The sequence below is a fragment of the Mastigoproctus giganteus genome, chromosome 9, assembly GCF_048544385.1.
Source record: "Mastigoproctus giganteus isolate SK-2022 chromosome 9, ASM4854438v1, whole genome shotgun sequence".
Taxonomy (NCBI): Eukaryota; Metazoa; Arthropoda; class Arachnida; order Uropygi; family Thelyphonidae; genus Mastigoproctus; species Mastigoproctus giganteus.
This window is the reverse complement of record NC_143583.1, coordinates 87,072,992-87,094,093: the sequence shown is the minus strand read 5'-3', so window position 1 is coordinate 87,094,093 and position 21,102 is coordinate 87,072,992. Positions and strand designations below refer to the sequence as shown.

At 38.5% G+C, this 21,102-nt stretch overlaps 2 protein-coding genes across 2 annotated transcripts in view; one reads left to right on the top strand and one right to left on the bottom strand.

Annotated features, from left to right (window-relative positions):
- LOC150080519 (uncharacterized) overlaps positions 1-21,102 on the bottom strand; it is a 115,122-nt gene that overhangs the window by 64,363 nt on the left and 29,657 nt on the right. The gene's annotated exons all lie outside the window — the stretch shown is intronic.
- On the top strand, positions 11,222-14,001 carry LOC150080521 (uncharacterized). Its single transcript, XM_090382098.1, has 3 exons — positions 11,222-11,308; positions 11,614-11,801; positions 13,353-14,001. The coding sequence occupies exons 2-3, from the start codon at positions 11,617-11,619 to the stop codon at positions 13,942-13,944; spliced, it is 777 nt and encodes a 258-aa protein (XP_090238224.1). The 5' UTR covers positions 11,222-11,308; positions 11,614-11,616; the 3' UTR covers positions 13,945-14,001.

Below are 21,102 nucleotides of genomic sequence, written 5' to 3'. Positions count from 1 at the left end.
ACAACTCTCTGCGGAACAGTTTCTGAAAGTTTTTGGTCTATGGGGACTGTAATCTTGCTAGGTTGCGACTACTCTTCTGCTTGAAGTAGGACGTCTTGTTCTAACTCTCGATCGTTGTTCGAAACCATTCCAAAATTCAGTTGTATTCAGATCTGGCCCTGCTCAAGCTCATCACATTATTCTCCTCGAACCACTGCTGTACTGGCCGTACTTTGCGATACGGACCGTTATCATACTGATACCAATACGCCCCCTCTCCAAATAATTGCTACAACTCAGTTAATTAAGATAGAATTGTTCAAAATGTCACAACAGACAGTTATATTCATGGTTTCGTCGATGGCAATCCGCGGACCAAGTTCAAATCAAATGAAATAGACCTATACCATAACTCCGCCACCACCATCATCAATAAATTGATATAGTGCAGCCATCGCAAGCAAATGGCGGACTAACGAAAAATCGGGCCCTAGGCAAGATTCTCATTTCGGGCCCCACCCTAAATATATATACACACTAAGTGATCACCGAATTATGACCACCTACCTAATACTTCGTAGTCCTCCTTTTGTCCTCAGTACAGCAGCTATCCGACGTGGTATGGATTCAACAAGATGTTGGAAGCGTTCAGGAGGTATGGCCAACCAAGCTGTGTGTAAAGCAATCAGGTGTGGAGGTGATTGGTGTATCCAGACGCCTTATATGCCTTTCTATAATGTCCCACAAGTGCTCTATGGGATTGATATCGGTGGAGTTCGGAGACCAATAGATATGCTGGAAGTCAGAACTGTGTTCCTCAAACCATTCCTTCAGAACAAATGCCGGATGGCTCAGCGCATTTTCATCTTAGAAGACACCATCGCCATTCGGAAAAAAGTGTAAGGTTTTGCAAGACTCACGGGGTAGAATATTTTCAGTGAGGTCTGTGCTTGCTAACAGGAGAGACTGCTTCTATAGGGATGGGATACACTTAAATAGAAAGGGTGCAAGAATATTTGCTGATGCTATCGAGGCAGTGATAGGTGGGTCGGAAAACTGCTAGCTTTGGGGGATACAAGGATTAATAGATTAACTACTGGCAGAGGTGAAGGTGATTCTTGCACTGCTTCTATTGGAATGAGCAGCAGCCTGGAAAACAAGATGCAGGGTATTTCAGAGACTGCTGGGAGTCATTGCGGTACAAGTAAACACATGGGTGCATGTATACTTGCGTGTACAGCGATGCTAGCGAAATAAAGATCTTGCGAAATAAAATAGAGAGTACGGAGCAAATCCTGCTAGCAGGCGAATTCGATATTTTAGCTTTATCCGAAACATGGCTTGAGCATGAGCAACAGCACATAGTGATAACTACATCGACAGGCTATAGGGGGACGTGGTGTTGCTATGCTCTTCAAAAACGCGGCCTTCAAATTTATCAACACTATCTCAAAAAAAACAAAAAAACTCAAACTATTATATTAGGGCCACCCATTATTTCTAATATACGCCCATATATGTATTTTGTCCGTAAATTGCATGTCTTCTCAGGTCGATTTGCCTGTTTTGTTGGACGAAAAAATCCCAGTTTCTGGGGGGGGGGGGGAAACCTTGCTATTTACTGCTATCTATTGCCTGAGACCGACTAACTCAGCCACGGAGTGAAAAAAAGTCCATTAAAGTTCCTCGCGTCATCGATGGAATTCGAACCCGGGCCTTTTCCACCGGTGTGAGGAGGACGGTGACGATACCACTGTGCTACCGCGCAGACGAATTCCGAGTATCCAATAGAAATCGATTTACCACCTTATAGAGTCCCGCACTTTATACAAATTATTCATGCGTATAAAAACACGGGTTGCGACCAATCGCTTCATTCCCGTTTTTTTGGGTTGATCAGTGGGACGACCGCATCTCCAGTACTCAGGATGGCAAGTCATTGTAGTTGCTTCATCTAGATTTCATCTGGAGAACAACGAGGAATGCGGTACCATTCCTCCGTCTGCGTGCGTAGTACAGTGGTATCGTCACCGTCCTCCCCACACCGGGTGGAAAAGGCCCGGGTTCAAGTCCCGTTGATGACGCGAGGAACTTTAATGGGCTTCTTTCACTCCGTGGCTCAGCTAGGTGTGGATAGCAAAGTTTTCCCTGCCGAAATTGGAGTTTTTCGTCCAGCAAAACAAGAAAATCAACCATAGAATACACGCAATTAATAGACATAAGACACTCAGCACAGCATATTAATTTAAATATTCGGGTGGCCTAATATAATACAGTAGTTTAGTTTGGTACCATTCCTCCAACATCAAAGTAAAGGACACTTACGGAGGAGGCAGTGTTCTCGTGTGGGGTAAAATAATGATCAACGGCCACACCGGCGCCTCCGGTGGGCAGGAGCAGCAGTGCGTAGCACACGCTTCTTGATTAGACCGGGGTTCGAGCCCGTGACTACCAAATACGGAGGATGCGGAAAGGTCAGGGAATGACCACCACATATGCCCGGAGCAATATGGCCTTAGTTGCTAATGCTCCTAAAAACCAAAAATAATAAAAAAATAACGGCCACACCCCTCTTGATGTTCTTGATAGGGGTACTGTAACTACGTAGAGGTACACGAACAGATCCTCAGGCCCTATGTGCGACTTTTTAGTGGTGCGGTTGGCTCAGATTTTCCTTTCCTGCACGACAACACCACTGCACAGAGAACTCAATTGGTGGATGAATATCTTAAAACTGAATTATTCAACGACTGCAGTGACCAGCACGATCACTAGACTTAAATCTGATCGAACATGTGTGGGATGCTCTTGGGGGTCGTTGAACGCTGTCAGCCAGTGGACTTGGCACATCATGGCCTTAGTCGCCTATGAGCCATAAAAACCAAAACCAAATCAAACCGACCGCCAGCACCTCGCTCACTAAGTGATTGAAAGGTCTGCACTGGTGGAGGAATGGAATTTGTTGCTACAGGATCTTATAGACACCCTTATTTCGAGCATGATTCATCGCTGTTAAGCCTGTTTAGCCGTTGGAGGGGATCATACCCACATTGATGTCATGTTACCATATTTTTGAGCATCTTGTATCGACTTCTGTAATGTGACAATTTTTTGATAATTCTTATACAACCCCTTAAATATCACTTATACTTGTCAGAAGTTTCTCGCTGTCTCCTCATTTCATTGTTATTCTATGGTACATCCCCATACCAAATTTTGTCCCGTTCATCGCAAGCTGCACAAGTTACGCCACGTTTTCGACGTGTTCTGTTAATTTTGTCGAGCAGACAGAACTCAAAAGCAGTTAAATTAAGGATAAAAATATCAAATTGGAAACCAATAAATTGTGGCCTCCGACAAGATTGCCCCCATCTCCACTTCGTTTTAATATATACATCAATACCATTGGAGACTAACAATCCACGGTAGTATTACATTACAAAATGGTAATCGCCTTCATACTTTACCATATGCTGATGGTAAAGTATTCCTGGCCAATGATGAAGATGAGTTACAATTCTCAACACACCATTAAATCTTACCACAAAAAACATTTAATATGGATATATCAACTGCAAAAATCAAAAATCGTGGCTTTTCAAGGAAAAGATCTGTTCCGAAGCAAAATGCGACAAAAAGCCACTGGGCCTACCAGCTGACAGGATAATTTAAAATTATTTTACTTTCGTTTTACTTGAAACGATACGAAAATTGCAAAATTTAGAAAAAGTGTTATCCTTTGTTAAGTGCTAAAGCAACTAAGGCTATGGGGAGTTTGTATATTGCATGTATTCTGCGGTTAATTTGACTGTTTGCTGGATGAAAAAATTAGTTTCTGGGAGAAAAAAACATTGAACTCTCGCCTGAGACCGATTAATTCATCCACATTATGAAAGACGGCAATAAAAGTTCCTTGCGTTATTGACCGGATTCGAACCCAGATCATTCCCACCACGCGTTGAGAGGACGGTGGGTGATGATATATATACATGCTATCCGCGAGGGTTCAGACAAATTATTTTTGTTATTTCTTACTACCTTAGCACTTCTTAATGTTAAGCGTCAAAATATTGTTGCGCTTTCAAGAAATTGTCCCTCTTGCCCAAAACTTCACCATTCCTTCGGTTTAATGACTACAAAGAGACGTTTATTTCCACTACGCATAACATCTGCTTAATAAGCATGAAAAGGAACTCTTTTAAACATCTACCACTTCCATGCGAAGAATGAGTTCCTGAGACAAGGCATATCCAATATGAATATTTATTTCCTCCTACGCAATGCGACAAAATTTCTGACAACTGTATTGGATGCTTTAAGCAATGTCTGCGGATCGCAATGAGCATGATTGTTTGGGGACATACTTTACAATTTTACTTTAAGATGACAATAAATTTTGTGTAAACAACTTGGTATATAATCTGAAATTAATTAAATGAAACACCTTCTTTTGTACACAAGTAATTTTTTTGTAGCCATTCTCTCATTTTCTCGGAATACAGCTGTGTTCCTGTGTGTGTGTGTGTGTTAATGCTAGATTCATCAAACGTACACATATAATGAGTCAGCAAAAATTGAAGCTATTAACACAGAGAACAAATGAATCTGCGTATAAGAAAAACTGAGAAGAGAACGAAGGTCAAAAAGCGACAAGTAGGAAAGCAAATAACTGCATCGTGCAGCTCCTTTTGGTGAAGTCAGCAATCGCCCAGGTAATCATTTTTTCAAATATTATTGCAATTTACGATAACTTGAGCTCAAGTATGAATTTATTGATCTCTGATACAAATTTATGTGAACTGGCAGGGTGCAGACCAAATTTCCAATCCCTCGAAGATTGTTCACAGTTTCAGCACAAACCTAAAAGCGTTCCTATTACTTCAGTTTAGTAATATCATAACCGACCTAACGCAGTGGCCACCGGTTTCTTTTTAAACTTTAGACACCTACAGCATATAATCGAAACAACGCAGGTAACATAATCCAAAAGCGTTTTGAGTTTATACTTTGCATTTGTGCTTTTTAGAACTTAAAAATAACGTTATAATATGGCAAACATTTTTACGGTCCGTTTATGTTCTTTTGTGTTAAAAAAACAAAACACACTTTAGAGTTTTATGACTGTTATGCTTACAGCGCTAACAACAATAGTGGCGAAAAAGTGAAACTCCAAAAAATTTCTGCTTTGAGAGTAACTGCAACGAGAGAAGTTACGATAGCTAGATTGAAAACATCTGCTTTTCGAAACACGTATTATTTAAAAAAATGCATATTGTAAACAAATTAATTAATCGGTAAATGTATTTAGTAGCTAAATAGCATGTTTACAACAAGGAATAAAATAATTCAAACAACTGGAATGCTATTAAACAACATCGTTCAAAACTAAATCAGTCTTCAGAAACTTATTTGAGAGTTCATTAACGTTTTATAAAACACACTTCTTTTTTAAAGTTATTTTTTTAATAGACAAAGTAACAAGGGTAAAGCATTAATTTTTATATAATAGCATCTCTGTCCTATTTATTATAATAATAATTTTTGAATAATAATGAATAACACGGGTTACTATTATTTCAACCTGTGTTACGTTTTCTGATTAGAATTTTTGTATTGGATGGCCGAAAACGCGATTATACTCTCTGTTGTTGTTGTTGTTGTTGATATGGAGGTTTGATGGCGCATAATATACTCTCTGTTCAAGATAAAGTGGGACCCTTGTGTTGTTCTGATGCTCAAGATCGTGATAGGAAATCAAGAAAGAGGAACCGCTTTTACTTTCATTTCTTGTTTCTTTTGTGTCCTATACAGTCGTACATTTATTTCTTATGTCTTTTTAACTCTTTTGCAGAATGGTTCTTGCTTTCTACTTATAATCTATCAATTCGCATGTCATCTTTTGTTACTTTTGTACACAAAAGTGTGCAAAAACCAATTTATCACAGAGTCCACCAATGCAAAGACTGTGGCAGATAATGATTTGTTTTTAATGTAATAGAGGAAATATGAGTTAAATTTTAATTTTTCAATGAAATAAAGTAAATGTGTTTTTTTTTTTTTTTGTTTTTTTTTATGAAAACCCCAAACACGAAAGGTATCAAAACCTATAGTACTTAGTACCGTGAATGGGTTGAAGGAGAAGTATGGGGAGAGGGGGATGCCGGAAACTTTGCTCTAGAGACTAAACATGGGTTTCGCCACTTCAAGCCTCCAATAAGCAAAGTGGTGGTATTTCACCGGTTGATGAAAGTCATCTACCACCTGATAGCATAATCTATCATAATCACAGGTATTTCTGTTTGTCAACCAGATTTATCGTAGGCACAAGTGTTACAATTAGTTCTGCACAGACACCCATGATTATGATCAAGGTATATCAGGCTTAGTGTCGAAGTTTGCAGATGATACAAGGGTTGGCAGGGGTTGTTAATGACAGTGTGCTACTGCAACAGGATCTAAATAATTTGGGTAGATGGGCTAAGAAGTGGCAACTGAAGTTTAACCTTAACAAATGCAAAGTAAATAAATAAATAAATTTTCTGTTTATACTCCGGCACGACAACCAAGTCAGTAGAGTTTACAATAAATCGTCAATACAAATATTCATCGTATTTAGTAGTCACGGGCTTGAACCCCGGTACACTCAAGGAACGCGTGCTATGCACTCTCGCTACTGCATATGGGTAGAGGTAACCCCAGAGAAACGTACCAACTGTATGGTACTACACTTAAGGTGGTAGAAAATGAAAAAGACCTGGGAGTAATTGTGCAGTCAGATATGAAGTTTTCTGAGCAATGCAGACAGGCTGCCAGGGCAGGTCATGGGGTTTTGTCAATGATATATAGGAATTTTGCTAGCAGGGAAAAGGAGGTGATTGTCCCTCTGTATAAGGCAATGGTCAGGCCACGCCTTGAGTACTGCGTACAGGTCTGGAGGCCTCATTTTAGGAAGGATGTAGATTTACTTGAGCATGTACAGAGAACGGCAACAAGATTGGTGAGGGGAATGAAGGGATCCTCTTACCAAGAGAGGCTTAAGTTCTGCAAATTGCAGTGGCTGGAAACTAGGCACCTGCGCGGTGATCTAATTGAGGTGTATAAGGCCTTGAATGGGTTGAGCACGCTGAATTCTGATGGGATCCTTCCACTTGTTCAGATTACGAACCTAAGGGGGCATAAATTCAAATTAAGAAAAGACAGATGTAGAATAGATGTACGGAAATTTGCCTTTAGCCAGCGGGTGGTTAATTGCTGGAACAAACTTCCATCTGTCGTTGTGGAAGTTGATAGCTTGAATAAATTTACGGAGTAACTGGACAGGCATTTGGAGGGAATAGTGTGATTTTTTTTTTTTTGGCTGATGCTGCATAAGCTCATTCACTTGCTTTCTTGCATCACATGCCACTACTACTACTACTACTACTACTACTATACAATTTGACCACTGACGGACTTTCTGGAATCTTCAGTATTTTCATGGTAGTGTGAAAGACTGCTATAAACATATAATTTACAAATATATTAAAAAGGTTAAGTCCAGAATGAGTACCCTGTGTAATAACTCTGCAAACATTGAATTTTTAACTCAGCTGATAATAATATATAAAATCTGAAATGCAAATTGACCATTAATTGCTTAGAACTGTTATCTCATTCTTATTAATTTAAAATTATTTTGTTTTATTTTATTTTATCGAAATAAAGAGTCAGAATATACAATCCGTTATACATAAACACGTTTTAATTAATGTATTGATCTTTCAAGGATTGAAATGCAAACGTAGAGGCGATTATTATAATTACTAGCTCTTGCGTTATGTCATTCAGAACGAATATGAGATCAAAATAGAGCAGAAATCCGGGATTTTTTCAATATTTCTCCCCGGATAGTCGTCCAGTGGTAAAATCAGTTGACTGGACTTAAACAAAATGTCACAGGTTCAAAAGTTATGCATTATATTTTATTAATAATTTTAACTTTTTTATTTTACATATTTTTTAGTATATTATCCCATAAAAATAACGAATTACTTCTGAATACTTAGGCGATTCGCTTCGCATTACTACAAGAAAAAAAAAAAAAAAATTCAAAAATCCGGAACTTGCTATATCCTCGAGAATGTCAGATTTATGAGGATCTACTGTAGAACACTCTTAAGTATTCTATAAATGCAGTTCAGACAAAGTACTTTTGTATTATTTACTACCCCAAAGCATCTCTTAAAGCTTAAGTGTAAAAATTGTCGGGCTTTCAAGATACAGTCCCTCTTACCAAAAACTTCACCATTCCTTCGAAGGGTTTAATGAATGAAATGTGACGTTTTTCTCCACTATACACACACACACGCATTAAATATATTAAATCTATGAAAAGAGACAATGTCCCTGGGCCACAATTAACATGGTTCCATGTGAGCATTTTTAGCAATTGATTATATAATATAAAATCGAAAATTAATAACATGAAGCTCTTTTTTAACACGTGTAATTTTTGGTAATTTAATTTCATTTTAAAGGGAAACGCAAACTTACATATATCCTTGTTTTTTTAAGTTCTCCTTCAAAACTCAGCCGGTAAGATTCCTGCTACTCATTTGGAGAGGTCTGGGTTCGATTCTCGTCTGTGATTGGAGAAATTCTTTTATTTCTCTGAGATCGGGGCTAATTTAGCGATCTCATTCAAAGGGAGCAGGGTTTCCCCCGCACAAAATGAAAATCTGTCCGAGAACATACACGCGTTGTACAGACTAAAGACACGTGGCCGATATTAATATTAATCACCCAATATGTGGGAGATGAAGAGATGAAGTGGGAGATAATTCGAAAGGAAGTGGAAATTGCTATCCTACATACAGCTGCAGATATTTGCTAATCATATCACGTCACGATACCTATTACGTACTCTTGCACGTTCTAATAAACTAAAGTTAATTTTAAAGAAGTACATATTTAAAAAGTTTCATTTCATTAATTTAAGGTCAGATTGTTTTACTATATTTTAAAGCCTCCACTGAAAGCTAGAAATTTCAGACGCTTTCTGAATTTAGGTATGTCTTTCAAAATTTTCAGAAATATTTTTCTAGCCTCAAGAATAAAATTCGATTTTTTGGAATTCAGGAAATTAAACTTGCATAGCAAGCAAGAGAAATCCGAAACTCTTTCTGATATTGCAGATAAAAGTGGAATGTTTCATTTGGATTTTAATCGTCCATAACTCCATGCCAATATCTCTTGAAGAGGACGAACCTCGAGGAGTTTGTTCTAATGCATCAGCCGAGTTCAGTACAGGTGTACCTCGCTTAACGACATTTGATTATAATGACATTTGAAATTAGCATCAATATTCTGTTTTCCACATCCCTCACCTCACTATAACGACTCTTTAGAAAATAATTTCCAAAAATATTAAAAAGTGCCCCACCAAACAGCAGGTCCTAAGCTGACCAAAAATAAATCATCGTTGAGTAATTTTGTACGTAGGTTCTTATTTGATTCACCTGATGGCTTCGCTCCAAGCGTACCGCTTTGGATCCATTAAAAATTAAAAAATGCATTCAAAACTCGTGAAAGGAAGAAGCAGCATGAAAAGAAGTTAAGACATCAAATACGAATGGTGCTTCGAGAAAACGATGGCCTAGTTGTATTCAAAATTACCTTGGATTGGGAGAGCCAGCACACAATATACAAGTAGTGAAGATAGCTTGGGTAATGGTGAAGAGGCTGATGTGGGCGACTTACTCCAATCACATATAGACAACCAAAGTTCTCCTCGAACATGAAGACTAAAGGATGCAAGGCAAGGGTGAAGAAATGCTAAGGCTACCTAGAAATGCTAAAGCCCTAAAAATTAATAACAGTCAAGGACATGTTACAACCCATTTATAAACTTCGATACAGCCTTGGCTGAGGAAGATGACAACACGCAAAGGAGCAGCAGAATTAAGGAACATAAAAAAAGCGTACGAATATTACTAGCTATTCCACGAAGGGAAAAATACGTAGATGTCAGTAGAAGTTTCAATGTCTGCAGCCAAATGCCAGATAGGTGGATTTTTACTACATTTTTTGTTACTGGTCATTTATGTTACCCGTCTTTACTTTTATATTTACTGAACAGGCAAAAAATTCTCATTTCAGCAAGCAATAAATCGCTTAAACAAGCGATTTATACTGCGTGACATTTTTTTAATACGTAATTCATTAATACAAGGATGTCTGTCTGTAATCCATTTATTTGGAAACGCCATCTTCACGGATTTTCCGGTACCGATTTCAAGTTCAAGTGGGGCTGTTATTTTAGCTGGTTTGTGTTTTTAGGGTAATAAGGGAGTGTGAGTTGTCTGCATAGGAAATTAGATTTGTTCACTGATATGAAATCGCAGAAAGACTCTTGGGTAGCACAGTTGGTATAATCACCGCCTCCCCACACAGGGTGGAAAAAATCTGAGTTTGAATCTCATCAATGACGCGAGGAATTTTTATGGGTCTTTAGCTGAGTTAATCGGTCTCAGGCGAGGGTAGTATGGTGTTTTCTCCCCGGAAGTCGGGTTTTTCGTCTAGCAAATCGACTACAGAATATTCGCAATTTACAGACAAAATATATATACGGCGCAATATTGCTTAAGTCTCTGATGCGCCTAAAACGCTACATTGACAACATTATGCAGCGGGAAGAGAAGAAGAAGAGACAAAAATTACAACTTTGCCATCTACAGAAGCGCACGTAAAAGCCTAACATGTATTTCATACATGTTCCCCTCCAATACCATCAATTTCTGCAACATCCTTGAAATAGATCTAAGTAAAATATGTTTTGAAAAGAAATACAGAAAACAAATCCTGGTTGAAACCTTCTCCGTGGTTCAATTCTGACGCAGCAGAATTGAACCACGGATTCCAGAAACTGGTCTGATAAGCTCTACAAACCAGAAATCCGACGTCGGTGGCTGACAGGGCCAATTCGGGATGTGCTGTTTTCGGCCTCGATTTGCCAATGGTCACTTTTTACGATTAAGTTCAAAATGGTCCTCAGACTTTTTCTTATTAATCGCATTGATCAATTGCTGTTCATTTTTATAAAATTTATTTGATCTAATAAATAAATAACCAACCTCAGAAAGGGAGGCAATCTTTCATTTTCTGAAAAAGTATAACACAGCTGTATTCGTGTGTTGCGCGCGCAATTTTGCATATTTAACTTGCATATTTAATACAGCGTACGCGTTTAATGAATCAGCTGACAGGAAAGATGACAAGCATAAAATGGAAAAATAGCAGCAAGTAACGGGTTGACGTGCAGATCATTTCGGTGTAGTCAGCAAGAATCCAGGTGAGCATATTTTCAAATATTATTGTACTTTACGAGAGCTAGAGCTCAACCGTGACTTGATGAATTGCTATACAAAGGTACGTGTGGCTTCAAGGGGGCAGCCCATATATTTTGTCTTATATATATATATATATATATATATATATATATATCGTATATATATTCTAACATGTACAAATTGATATTATACGAGGGCAAGCCAAAAGTTTCATCTTGCCCTCGTACATCATAGCAATCCAGTGTAATATTCGCTTGTCTTTCCATTTTATGTTACAATATTTACTTGAAATTTTCTTTTTTTTCAGGTGATGATGGCTCTGTTGTTTTTATTGCTTTCTGCTGTTTGTCTGTCGTTGGTTTCCGCTAGTGGATGTACTGGTTGCAAAAACTGGATAGACCTGACCCATCCTTTTGATAATACCACATTAGGTTTTCCCGGCATACTAGAGTACTCGCAGGAGATAATAATAGAGCAGGAGCCAGGAAGTTATTGGTAAGATATCGAACCATAAAATTGTCTACAATAATACAATATGCGGGTATTATTTCAATGTCCAAAATTAATGTGCGCTTGCTCTGGAACCTTTTTAAGTTATTAGTGGTTGGAGGTCATTCGAATTTTGAACTGACGCTGGTGGGGGAAACAGAGAAGTTTATACAAGAAATACCTTCCGCAAGGAAAGTTGCGCAAAAAAGGCAATTCCTCTTCCTGTCTTTAATCAGTGATTGATGAAAAAGCCGCACTTAATAATGCCTTTGGAATTATGAGGACGCACCACTTCCACAACTCAACCAGTGCACAGCTACATTAAGTTTTGCCGTAAGAATGGCAATGTAACCCCAAATGGCATCATTAATAAATAATTTTGAATTATTTAAGGAATTTGGAAATTAGTTCTGTTTCCATCAGTTGCCGATAGAGAAAAAGCCGAACACAGAGATGGAAAAAGAATATATTCCCCTTACCATTAAACGGGGGTTTGATGGTAAATATATATGCTAGAAGTACTGTTTATAGAATTACCTACTATTTAGAATACATCAATTACAGTCAATAAGATGTTTTAAGAACTTTTCGGTATTTTCCGCACAGAATTCATCTCAAATTATTCCTCCCCAGTTCTTCTAACAGAATGAAAAGTTTTTTTGCATTGTATTTTTTTTGCACGGATGGAGGCAGAATAGGTGCGATTTAACTGCCAAATAATTTTTACATTTAAATTCAAATATCCATGGTGTTAATTTAAAAGAGGATTGTTTATTAGCTCATTGACTGTTTTGTCCATAAATGCATTCCTTCGTCACTCGTGACTACTTTATTCATCAATGTTAATTCTTCTTAATTACTACTTTTAGCTAGATGAAATTTAGTTTGGTTTACGAAAATTGTCCAAGACTCAACTTCAGTCGCATATTTAAAACACAGCGTCAACGTCACTGAAAACATTTTACTTGAGGTGGTCCCTTCACCTTGCCCTTGCAAGTGGCACAGTTGATAGAATATCACCGTTCTTCACAACCCGGGTGGAAAAGGCCGGTTTCCTATCCCCTTAATGACAAGAGGAATTTTTATGGGCTTTTTTCAGAACGTTGCTGAGTTAGTCGGTCTGAGATGACGATTACATGTCCCCCCCCCCCACTGGAAACTCGGGTTTTCGTCCAGAAAGCATGCAATATGGTCTAACTTACTAATGCAATTAAAAACCATACAACAGCAACAACAATAACCCTCCACCATCTCCTTACTTTGATTTCAACATATTTTACCAACCAAAATCATTTTTATTTCGACTATGAATATGCAAATCAATAATTTTTCAAAATTTCCTTGTATAGTGTGTATCAAATAGCAGTAATCGGAGATTACCTGTTTTTTATTTTTATAAAGACTCGAAATAATGGAGTTTTAATCTTAGACATTATCTCTGCGATTATATTTTTTAAATTTATGCCGTTTTCTTTTGAATAATTCTTTAAATATCATATTTACTTCTTAATTTTATTCATTTGAATTTTTTATTCTCAATATTTTTTTTGTATTTAGGTACCAGATAGAAAACATAAAGGAGTGTACCCATTTTGGAACCCACATCGATTCTACGTGTCACTTTATCCCGGGTAAATGGACGGTGAGTGAGATCCCCCTTTGTTGCCTGATGCAGGTCCCCGTTATTGTAGTTGATATCTCCGAAAGAGCCAGTCAAGACAGGAACACGTGTCTTGGGGTACAAGATCTTCTAGACTGGGAAGCAAAATATGGAAAAATTCCTCCTCGGGCTGTCGTGATGCTTCGCTGTGGTTGGGGAGCAAAATGGCACGACAGAGATGATTATTTCGGAATTGATAATGGCAACACTGAGGAATTACATTTTCCTGGATTTTGTCCCGAAGCTGCCGAATGGCTTGGCAATTACACGTCCGTGTGTGGAATAGGAACTGACGCCGCATCCGTCGATATAGGCGCCACCGAAGACTTTCCAGTCCACAAGATTTCAGAATCAAACGATATGTACGGTCTGGAAAATGTCGACAATGTGGATAAACTTCCTGAGTTTGGAGCAACCATTTACATCAGTCCAATGAAACTGAGTGAAGCATGTGGAGCTCCAGTCCGTATAATTGCTGTTGTTGAGTAATTTCATTTCCAAAGAGTGTAACCAGAAATGGCACATTAGAAATTATAATAAAATTATATGGTGTCCATTGCATTAAAACGTGTGTTGTAATTCATATAAACTGTTTCAATAAGCTTGCATGATGCTAGTATGGACATGGATTCGATTTCCTTTCTGGCAGAAGGTGAGAAGTAATTCCTGCTGGATGGCTGGCTAAAATTTTTTTAAGATTTTTAACGCATTGTGACCTATTTGATCTCTTTTGGGTGAATGTTACAGGGTCCCCCTCCCAGAAAACCGAATTTTTATTCTCACTAAACAGGGGATCCCAGCAGAGAACGCTATAGACTGATGCTTTATGGATTACATCCATAAAGTAATCATTAATTAGTAATCATCAACCGAAAATTCAAAAAAATTTGAACTCAGCTCAAACAAACAAAACTTTAAACAAAACTCAACCTAATATGGACAGTGGCTAAGATGGATAGTAATCCATATTTTTCCAAGTTATAGTAAATTCTGTAAGAAAAAACAGATGGATAGATCCATAGTCTATCGGGGTGCAAAAGCTAACGCTGTAACAAACAAATTATCAGCTCATAATGGCATTAATGGATGCAATGGAGACTAATGATTTAAAGCTTAAACGAACTGGTGAATTAGTAATGATATTTTATATGTTGTAAAAAGTGATTGGACAAAATGTTCTCTTGTCCACATTTCTGGATGCATCAGCGTTGTCATGACAAAGCTTTATGAAATAACTCTAGGTCTGAGGGACTCTGCAACAAGGTTTATGGGGAGGAAATTTTACACAGCAACCTTAGTTGGTTGACAGATTTTATTTTGTAAAGGTGGTAGTCAATTAAACATAGGAAGGAAGAAGATCAATAGTTTTTGCTAATGCAAATGGAGAAAGCATTAAGTTTTAAGAAAGTCGGCACGTGATCAATCTATCTCATTCGAATGGAACAAAATTACATTTTCATCTTCACTGAGAGCTCTTGTGTGCAACCATTAATTACCCTAAACACTCAAAGGGAAACTGCAATAGAAGTAAACACCATCAGCAAATGAAGACCATATAGAGAAACACTTTTAAATAACAATAAGGGATGCATCAGCGTTATCAAAAGCAACAAAGTAAAAAATTGTACAGTAAATCCAGAGGTATGCAAACAAATTAAATGAATTTGGGCTTTTGATCAGGTCAAGTAATGTTGATGTGGTTGGGCTCACTGAGGTGTAACTCGGAGGTACGAGATGAAGAATTTCATTTCAGTTAACATCGTTTAAATTATGTACTCAACCACTCACACCTCAGTGAATAATTCAGACTTAGTTTATTAAGTGAACTATGAACGTGCTAGTAAGTACAACTGTCTCATTTATGGACTCACTCGACTTCTTATGGACGGAAACCCGTTGACAGGAAATTTTTTAAAAAATTGGAACGATCGGGTTGATCACCCAATACTCAAAACAGTTCTTTTTTTCCTTCTTCTTTTTTTTTTTTTTTTTTTTTTTGCCCACATCAACGCCAGAGTTTGCACTTGAGCATTAGACAAGAAGTAGCTGCAACTCCCGAGGCAGAATGAGCTGATCGCACAGGATTTAGTTGTCGTCGGCGACTCGATTGTCAGAGAGCGGATAATATATTGTGCAAAAATGATAGATGGGACAGGAACAGGGTATGTCTGCCAGGGCCAAGAGTTGCTGACGTTGTAGAGCAGATATCATCTTTTAAGGGCACAGAAGATGATATTGTTGTACACGTAGGTACTAATGACCTTAAGAGTAAGAGATCGGAAGATTTACTTAACAAGTACAAGTCAATGCTGAAAAAAAGTCGCGAGTTACGGTTAAACTTGAAAGTGTCTGCAATTCTACCCAGACACACGATAGGAGAGAGTATATGATGAGAGCCTTGTCAATCAATTGGCCCTGGACAGACTGTGCAAGGCTCAAGGGGTAGCATTTTTTTTTTCAGTGTGGTCTGTGCTTGTTGACAGAAGACAGACTGCTTCTACAGGGATGGGGTACACTTAAATAGAAAGGGTGCAAGAATATTTGCTGATACTATCGAGGCAGTCTTAGGTGGGTCGGAAATAGATGTTACCAACAGAAAATTGTAAATCGGAAGCATTCAAGGAATTAATCTAGGAAGCTAGCTTGGTGGGATTCACAGACTGAAAGATTAACAGTAGCCGCAGGCACAGGTAGAATTGATTCTTACACTGCTTCTATTAGAAGAAACAACAGCCCCCAAAACAAGGTGCCTGATATTTCAAGAGCTGCTGGAAGTCATCATGGAACAAGTAAATACATGGGCTGTGTTAGGGTAACTAAGAGTAAGAACAAGTGCATGTATATTAGCATGTACACCAATGCCAGGATTATAGTTAATAAATTTGATGAGCTTGAAGTGCTAGTCAAGACATCAAAGGCAGATATAAGCAGTGCAGAATTGGAATTTGGGAGTACAATGTGTACAGAAAGGACAAACAGGACAGGAACGGAGGAGGGGTTATGCTGTTAGTTAAGAAACACATAAAATCTAAGGAAGTGGATTAAGTTGATCTGGATGGCCAGTGCAATGTTGAGTCAGTTTGGTGTGACATAAGCACTGCGAAAGGGAAAATTAGAGTAAGAGTATGTTATAAGCCTAATGACTCTGATGAGCAAAATGAACAGTTGTGCAGAGAAACAGAACGGGCCAGTAAATCAGAATGTCTTGTAATGGGGAATTTTAACTTTCCAGATATTAACTGGAACTTGTGGGTTGGTTGATTTATTGGATGATTGTTTCTGCAGCTACATGTTCGAGGGGCAACCAGAGGGAGAGTAATACTCTTGATGTAATTATCAGCAGTGATTATTCATGCATTAAGAATTTGCAGATAAAGGAACCACTAAGTGAGCGTGATTACAGTGTACTGATGGGGGATTTACTTAAAGATGTAACTACCATCAAAGCTGAAGGGAAGGGTTTTTGTTTTCGAAAAGGTGACTACAGTGGTCTCAGATAGTTTTTAAATTCTATACGGTGGGAACAACTGATGATGTTACCAACAGTGAATTCTAAATGGGAAGCCTTCAGGGACTTAATCTTGGAGGCTACTACGCTTTTCATACCATCTAAGAAATACCATTCAAGGTTCAGGCCTAAATGGATGTCAGATAAATTGAGGCTCGTGGCAGAGAAAAAAAATGCATGGGATGCATATAAATTATCAGGCGACACAGAAGCCTACGTCAGATATAAGCTAGTCTGTAATCAAGTCACAAAGGAGGTTAGGCAGGCAAAGGCAGATTACGAGAAATCTTTGGCGAAGGATGCAAAGAAAAACAGCAAAGAGTTCTTTACTTACGTACATTCTAGAAGGAAGGGAATCCAGATTGGCCCACTTTTGGATACCATCAATAGTCGAACCATCAATAGATGGTTCGACTATTGATGATCCTGCTCAAGTAGCTAATAAACTGAATGAGTATTTTGCATCTACATTCCCACATGAGGAGTTATTCAAGGAGGGGAATGCCAGAAGTTTATCAAACTCTAACTGAGAGCTAAGTGATTTTGTAATAACTGAGAGCAAAGTGGAGGAGAAATTGTTGAAATTAAACATAAAAAAGATACCTGAGGCAGATGGAATCTATCCAGTTAGAATGTAGGAGGCAGCAAGGGAAGTAAGCAAACCCTTAGCCATAATATGGGAGCATCCTTAGAGTCAGAGGAGGTCCACAAGAACTGGAGATGCGAAAATGTATCCCCAATTCATAAATGGGGTGCAAAGGGTGACACAAATAATTATAGACCTGTTAGTTTAACTTCTGATCCGGAGAAAATAATGGAGTCACTGGTTAAAGAGGTGGAACAGGATCACCTAGACAAGACTGCAATTCAGACACAGCATGGCTTTGTTAAGGGAAAGTCTTGTCTGACAAATTTGACTGGATACTATGATGTGGTCACAAAGGAACTGGATGCACAAAATAATTTCGATATCATATATTTGGATTTCAGGAAAGCTTTTGACACTGTTGCGTATGGAAGACTATTGCACAAAGTGGAGCAGAATGGTATTAAGGGTAAGTTGCTACAATGGATAAAATGATAGTTGAGTGGGAGAAGATAGAGGGTGGTAATCAATGGGTGACTAATGTTCGTGGACTCTTCGTGGACGACTAATGTTATTAGTGGAGTCCCACAGGGTTCGGTGTTGGGTCCACTGTTGTTTTGTATATTTATCAATGATATTGATGAAGGTATATCAGGCTTAATGTCCAAGTTTGCAGATGATGCAAAGTTTGGCAGGGTTTTTAATACAGTAAAGACTACTGCAACAGGATGTAGAAAAGTTAGGCAGATGGGCTAAGAAGTGGCAACGAAGTTTAACCTTCACAAATGCAAAGTACTGCATATGGGTAGAAGTAACCCCAGAGAAACGTACCAACTGTGTACTACACTTAAGGTGGTAGAAAATGAAAAAGACCTGGGAGTAATTGTGCAGTCAGATATGAAGTTTTCTGAGCAGTGCAGATGGGCTGCCAGAGTAGGTCATGGAGTTTTGTTAATGACATATAGGAATTTTTGTAGCAAAGACAAGCAGGTGATTATCCCTTTGTATACGGCAATGGTCAGGCCACGCCTTGAGTACTGCGTACAGGTCTGGAGGCCTCATTTTAGGAAAGATGCAGAGTTGCTAGAACTAGTACAGAGAAGGGCAACAAGATTGGTGAGAGGAACAAAGGGGTGCTCTTACCAAGAGAGGCTTAAATCTGCAAGTTGCAGCATCTGGAGACTAGGCACCTGCGAGGTGATCCGATTGAGGTGTGCTAGGCCTTGAATGGTTTGAGCAGGCTCAACGCTGACGGGATACTTCCGCTTGCTCAGATTAAGAACCTGAGGGGGCATAGATTCAAATTGAGGAAAGACAGTTGTAGAACAAATGTGCGGAAGTTTGCCTTTAGCCAAGGGGTAGTTGATTGCTGGAACAGACTTCCATCTATTGTTGTGAAAGTTGATAGCTTAAATAAATTCAAGGCAGAACTAGACAAACATTTGGAGTGACCGGATGGGTGAAATGCGAAAGTTTTTTTTTTTTTTTTTTTTGGCTGATGCTGTAAGCTTGCTTGCTTGCATCATATGCCTCAACTAATGCTAATGCTAATGCTAACTGAATGTTGTGCAATAAAAGATTTTCGCTCGCTCGCTCGCTCGCTCTCTCTCTCTCTCTCTCTCTCTCTCTCTCAATATAATTGAATTTCACTTTCTTCTCAGTTAGAGAGAAGAAAGTGGAAGAGAAATTATTGAAGTTAAGCATAAGAAAGGCAGCTGGGGAGATGGCATCTATCCAATTATATTAAGAAAGGCAGCGAAGGAAGTAAGCAATCGTGAATTCAGGGGAGGGGGAGGACCCCACAAACTGGAGACATGGGGTCTTTCCCTGAATTAATTGTGTAGTCAGATATCAAGTTCTCTGAGCAGTGCAGACAGGCTGCCAAGACAGCTCATCGAGTTTTGTCAATGATATACAGGAATTTTTCTAGCAGGGACATGTTGGTAATTATCCCTTGTATAAGGCAATGATCAGGCCACACCTTGAGTACTGCATACAAGTGTGGAGGCCTCATTTTAGGAAGGATGTAGAGCTGCGGTAATGAGTAAAGAGAAGGACAATGAGATTGGTGAGTGGAACAAATGGTGCTTTTCTGAAGAAAGGCTTAAGTTCTACAAATTGCAGTATCTGGAGAGCAGGCACCTGCGACGTGATTTGATCTGATTGATTGCCTAAATAAATTAAAGGAAAAACTAAACGAACTTTTGGATCGAATGGATAGGTGAACTGGGATGGGCTTTTTTTTTTTTTTGACTGATGCTATATAAGCATGCTTTCTTGAATCATGTGCCACTATTAATGCTAAATCAGCAACGTTAATTCACATGGGCAGTCGAGTAAACACACATCATTGCAAACACGTGGATGCCGGATGGTCTTGCAATGAAAAGAAATTAAGATCTTGAATATCGACTATAAAGTATTGAATGGCAAGAGCCTCATGCTATCTTGGTCTTGAATATCTCATAGCGCAATAACAAACAAATTAAACTGCAAGAACACCGAATATCCACGTGACACAATTGTGTTTTGGAAAGATCAATTGCTCGTACCCTCGCGGGTAGCGCAATTAGTAGAATTGCCATCCTCCCCACACCAGTTGGAAAACACCTGAGTTTGAGTCCCGTCTGTGACGTGAGGAATTTTTCTGGACTTTTTCACAACGTGGCTGAGTTAGTCGGTCTCACGCGTGGGTAGCATGGTTTTATCTCCCGGAAACGCCGGTTTTTCGTCCAAGAAACAGAAAATCGACAACAGAACACACACAGTTTACAGACAGTATACATGGAGCAATATAACCTTAGTCTGTAATGCTCCTAAAACCCAATAACAGCAACAAACAACTGCTTGTACGTTTTCATAGACACACGAACATGTGTCCATGAAATTAATGAGGTCATAAAATTAAAGAGGTCATGGAATTATGCAGGTAATCAAATTAAAGAGGTCATGGAATTATACACGTAATGAAATTAAAGAGGTCGCGTTTATTGCCTTGCAGCTTTTAGAAATACATAAATAGATATGGCACTATGTTCATCACTTGTTCGTTATAAGAATTTTAACAAACGTGCTATACATACACACCTACTGCACCCACACTCTGAACGGTGGTGGTTCCATCATGATCTGAGGGTGTTCCGTTTTTTTTTTTTTTTTTTGGAGTGGGTGCCATCGTCAGAATTGAAGTAATTTTAAGAAAAGAAGGCTATAAAAACATTATTCTTGAACATAATGCAATATCCTCTGGACTTTGACTTTGTGGAAGGAATTTTATATTACAACAAGACAATGACCCGATACACAGCTCTAAACTATGTAGGGACTTTCTAGCAATTAATCAACAGAAGAGGATATTGCAAATTATGGTGTAGCACTCCAGTCGCCTGACTTAAACCCAACACAGCTTTTACGGGATCATCTAGACAAGGGATTCCCAAAGAGTGTCTTTTATGTGAGAAAACGTTTAATAATGATGCTATGAAACCTTCAAAAATGAAAGAACATTTAAAAAAACAGAATAATGATAAAAGTGACAAAGACCTTGAATATT

Bases quoted from the DNA above. Each gene is read 5' to 3' on its own strand.
- LOC150080521 (XM_090382098.1), top strand. From the start codon at position 11,617: ATGATGGCTCTGTTGTTTTTATTGCTTTCTGCTGTTTGTCTGTCGTTG. The intron at 11,802-13,352 runs GTAAGATATCGA...TTTTGTATTTAG, and splicing joins CAGGAGCCAGGAAGTTATTG to GTACCAGATAGAAAACATAA.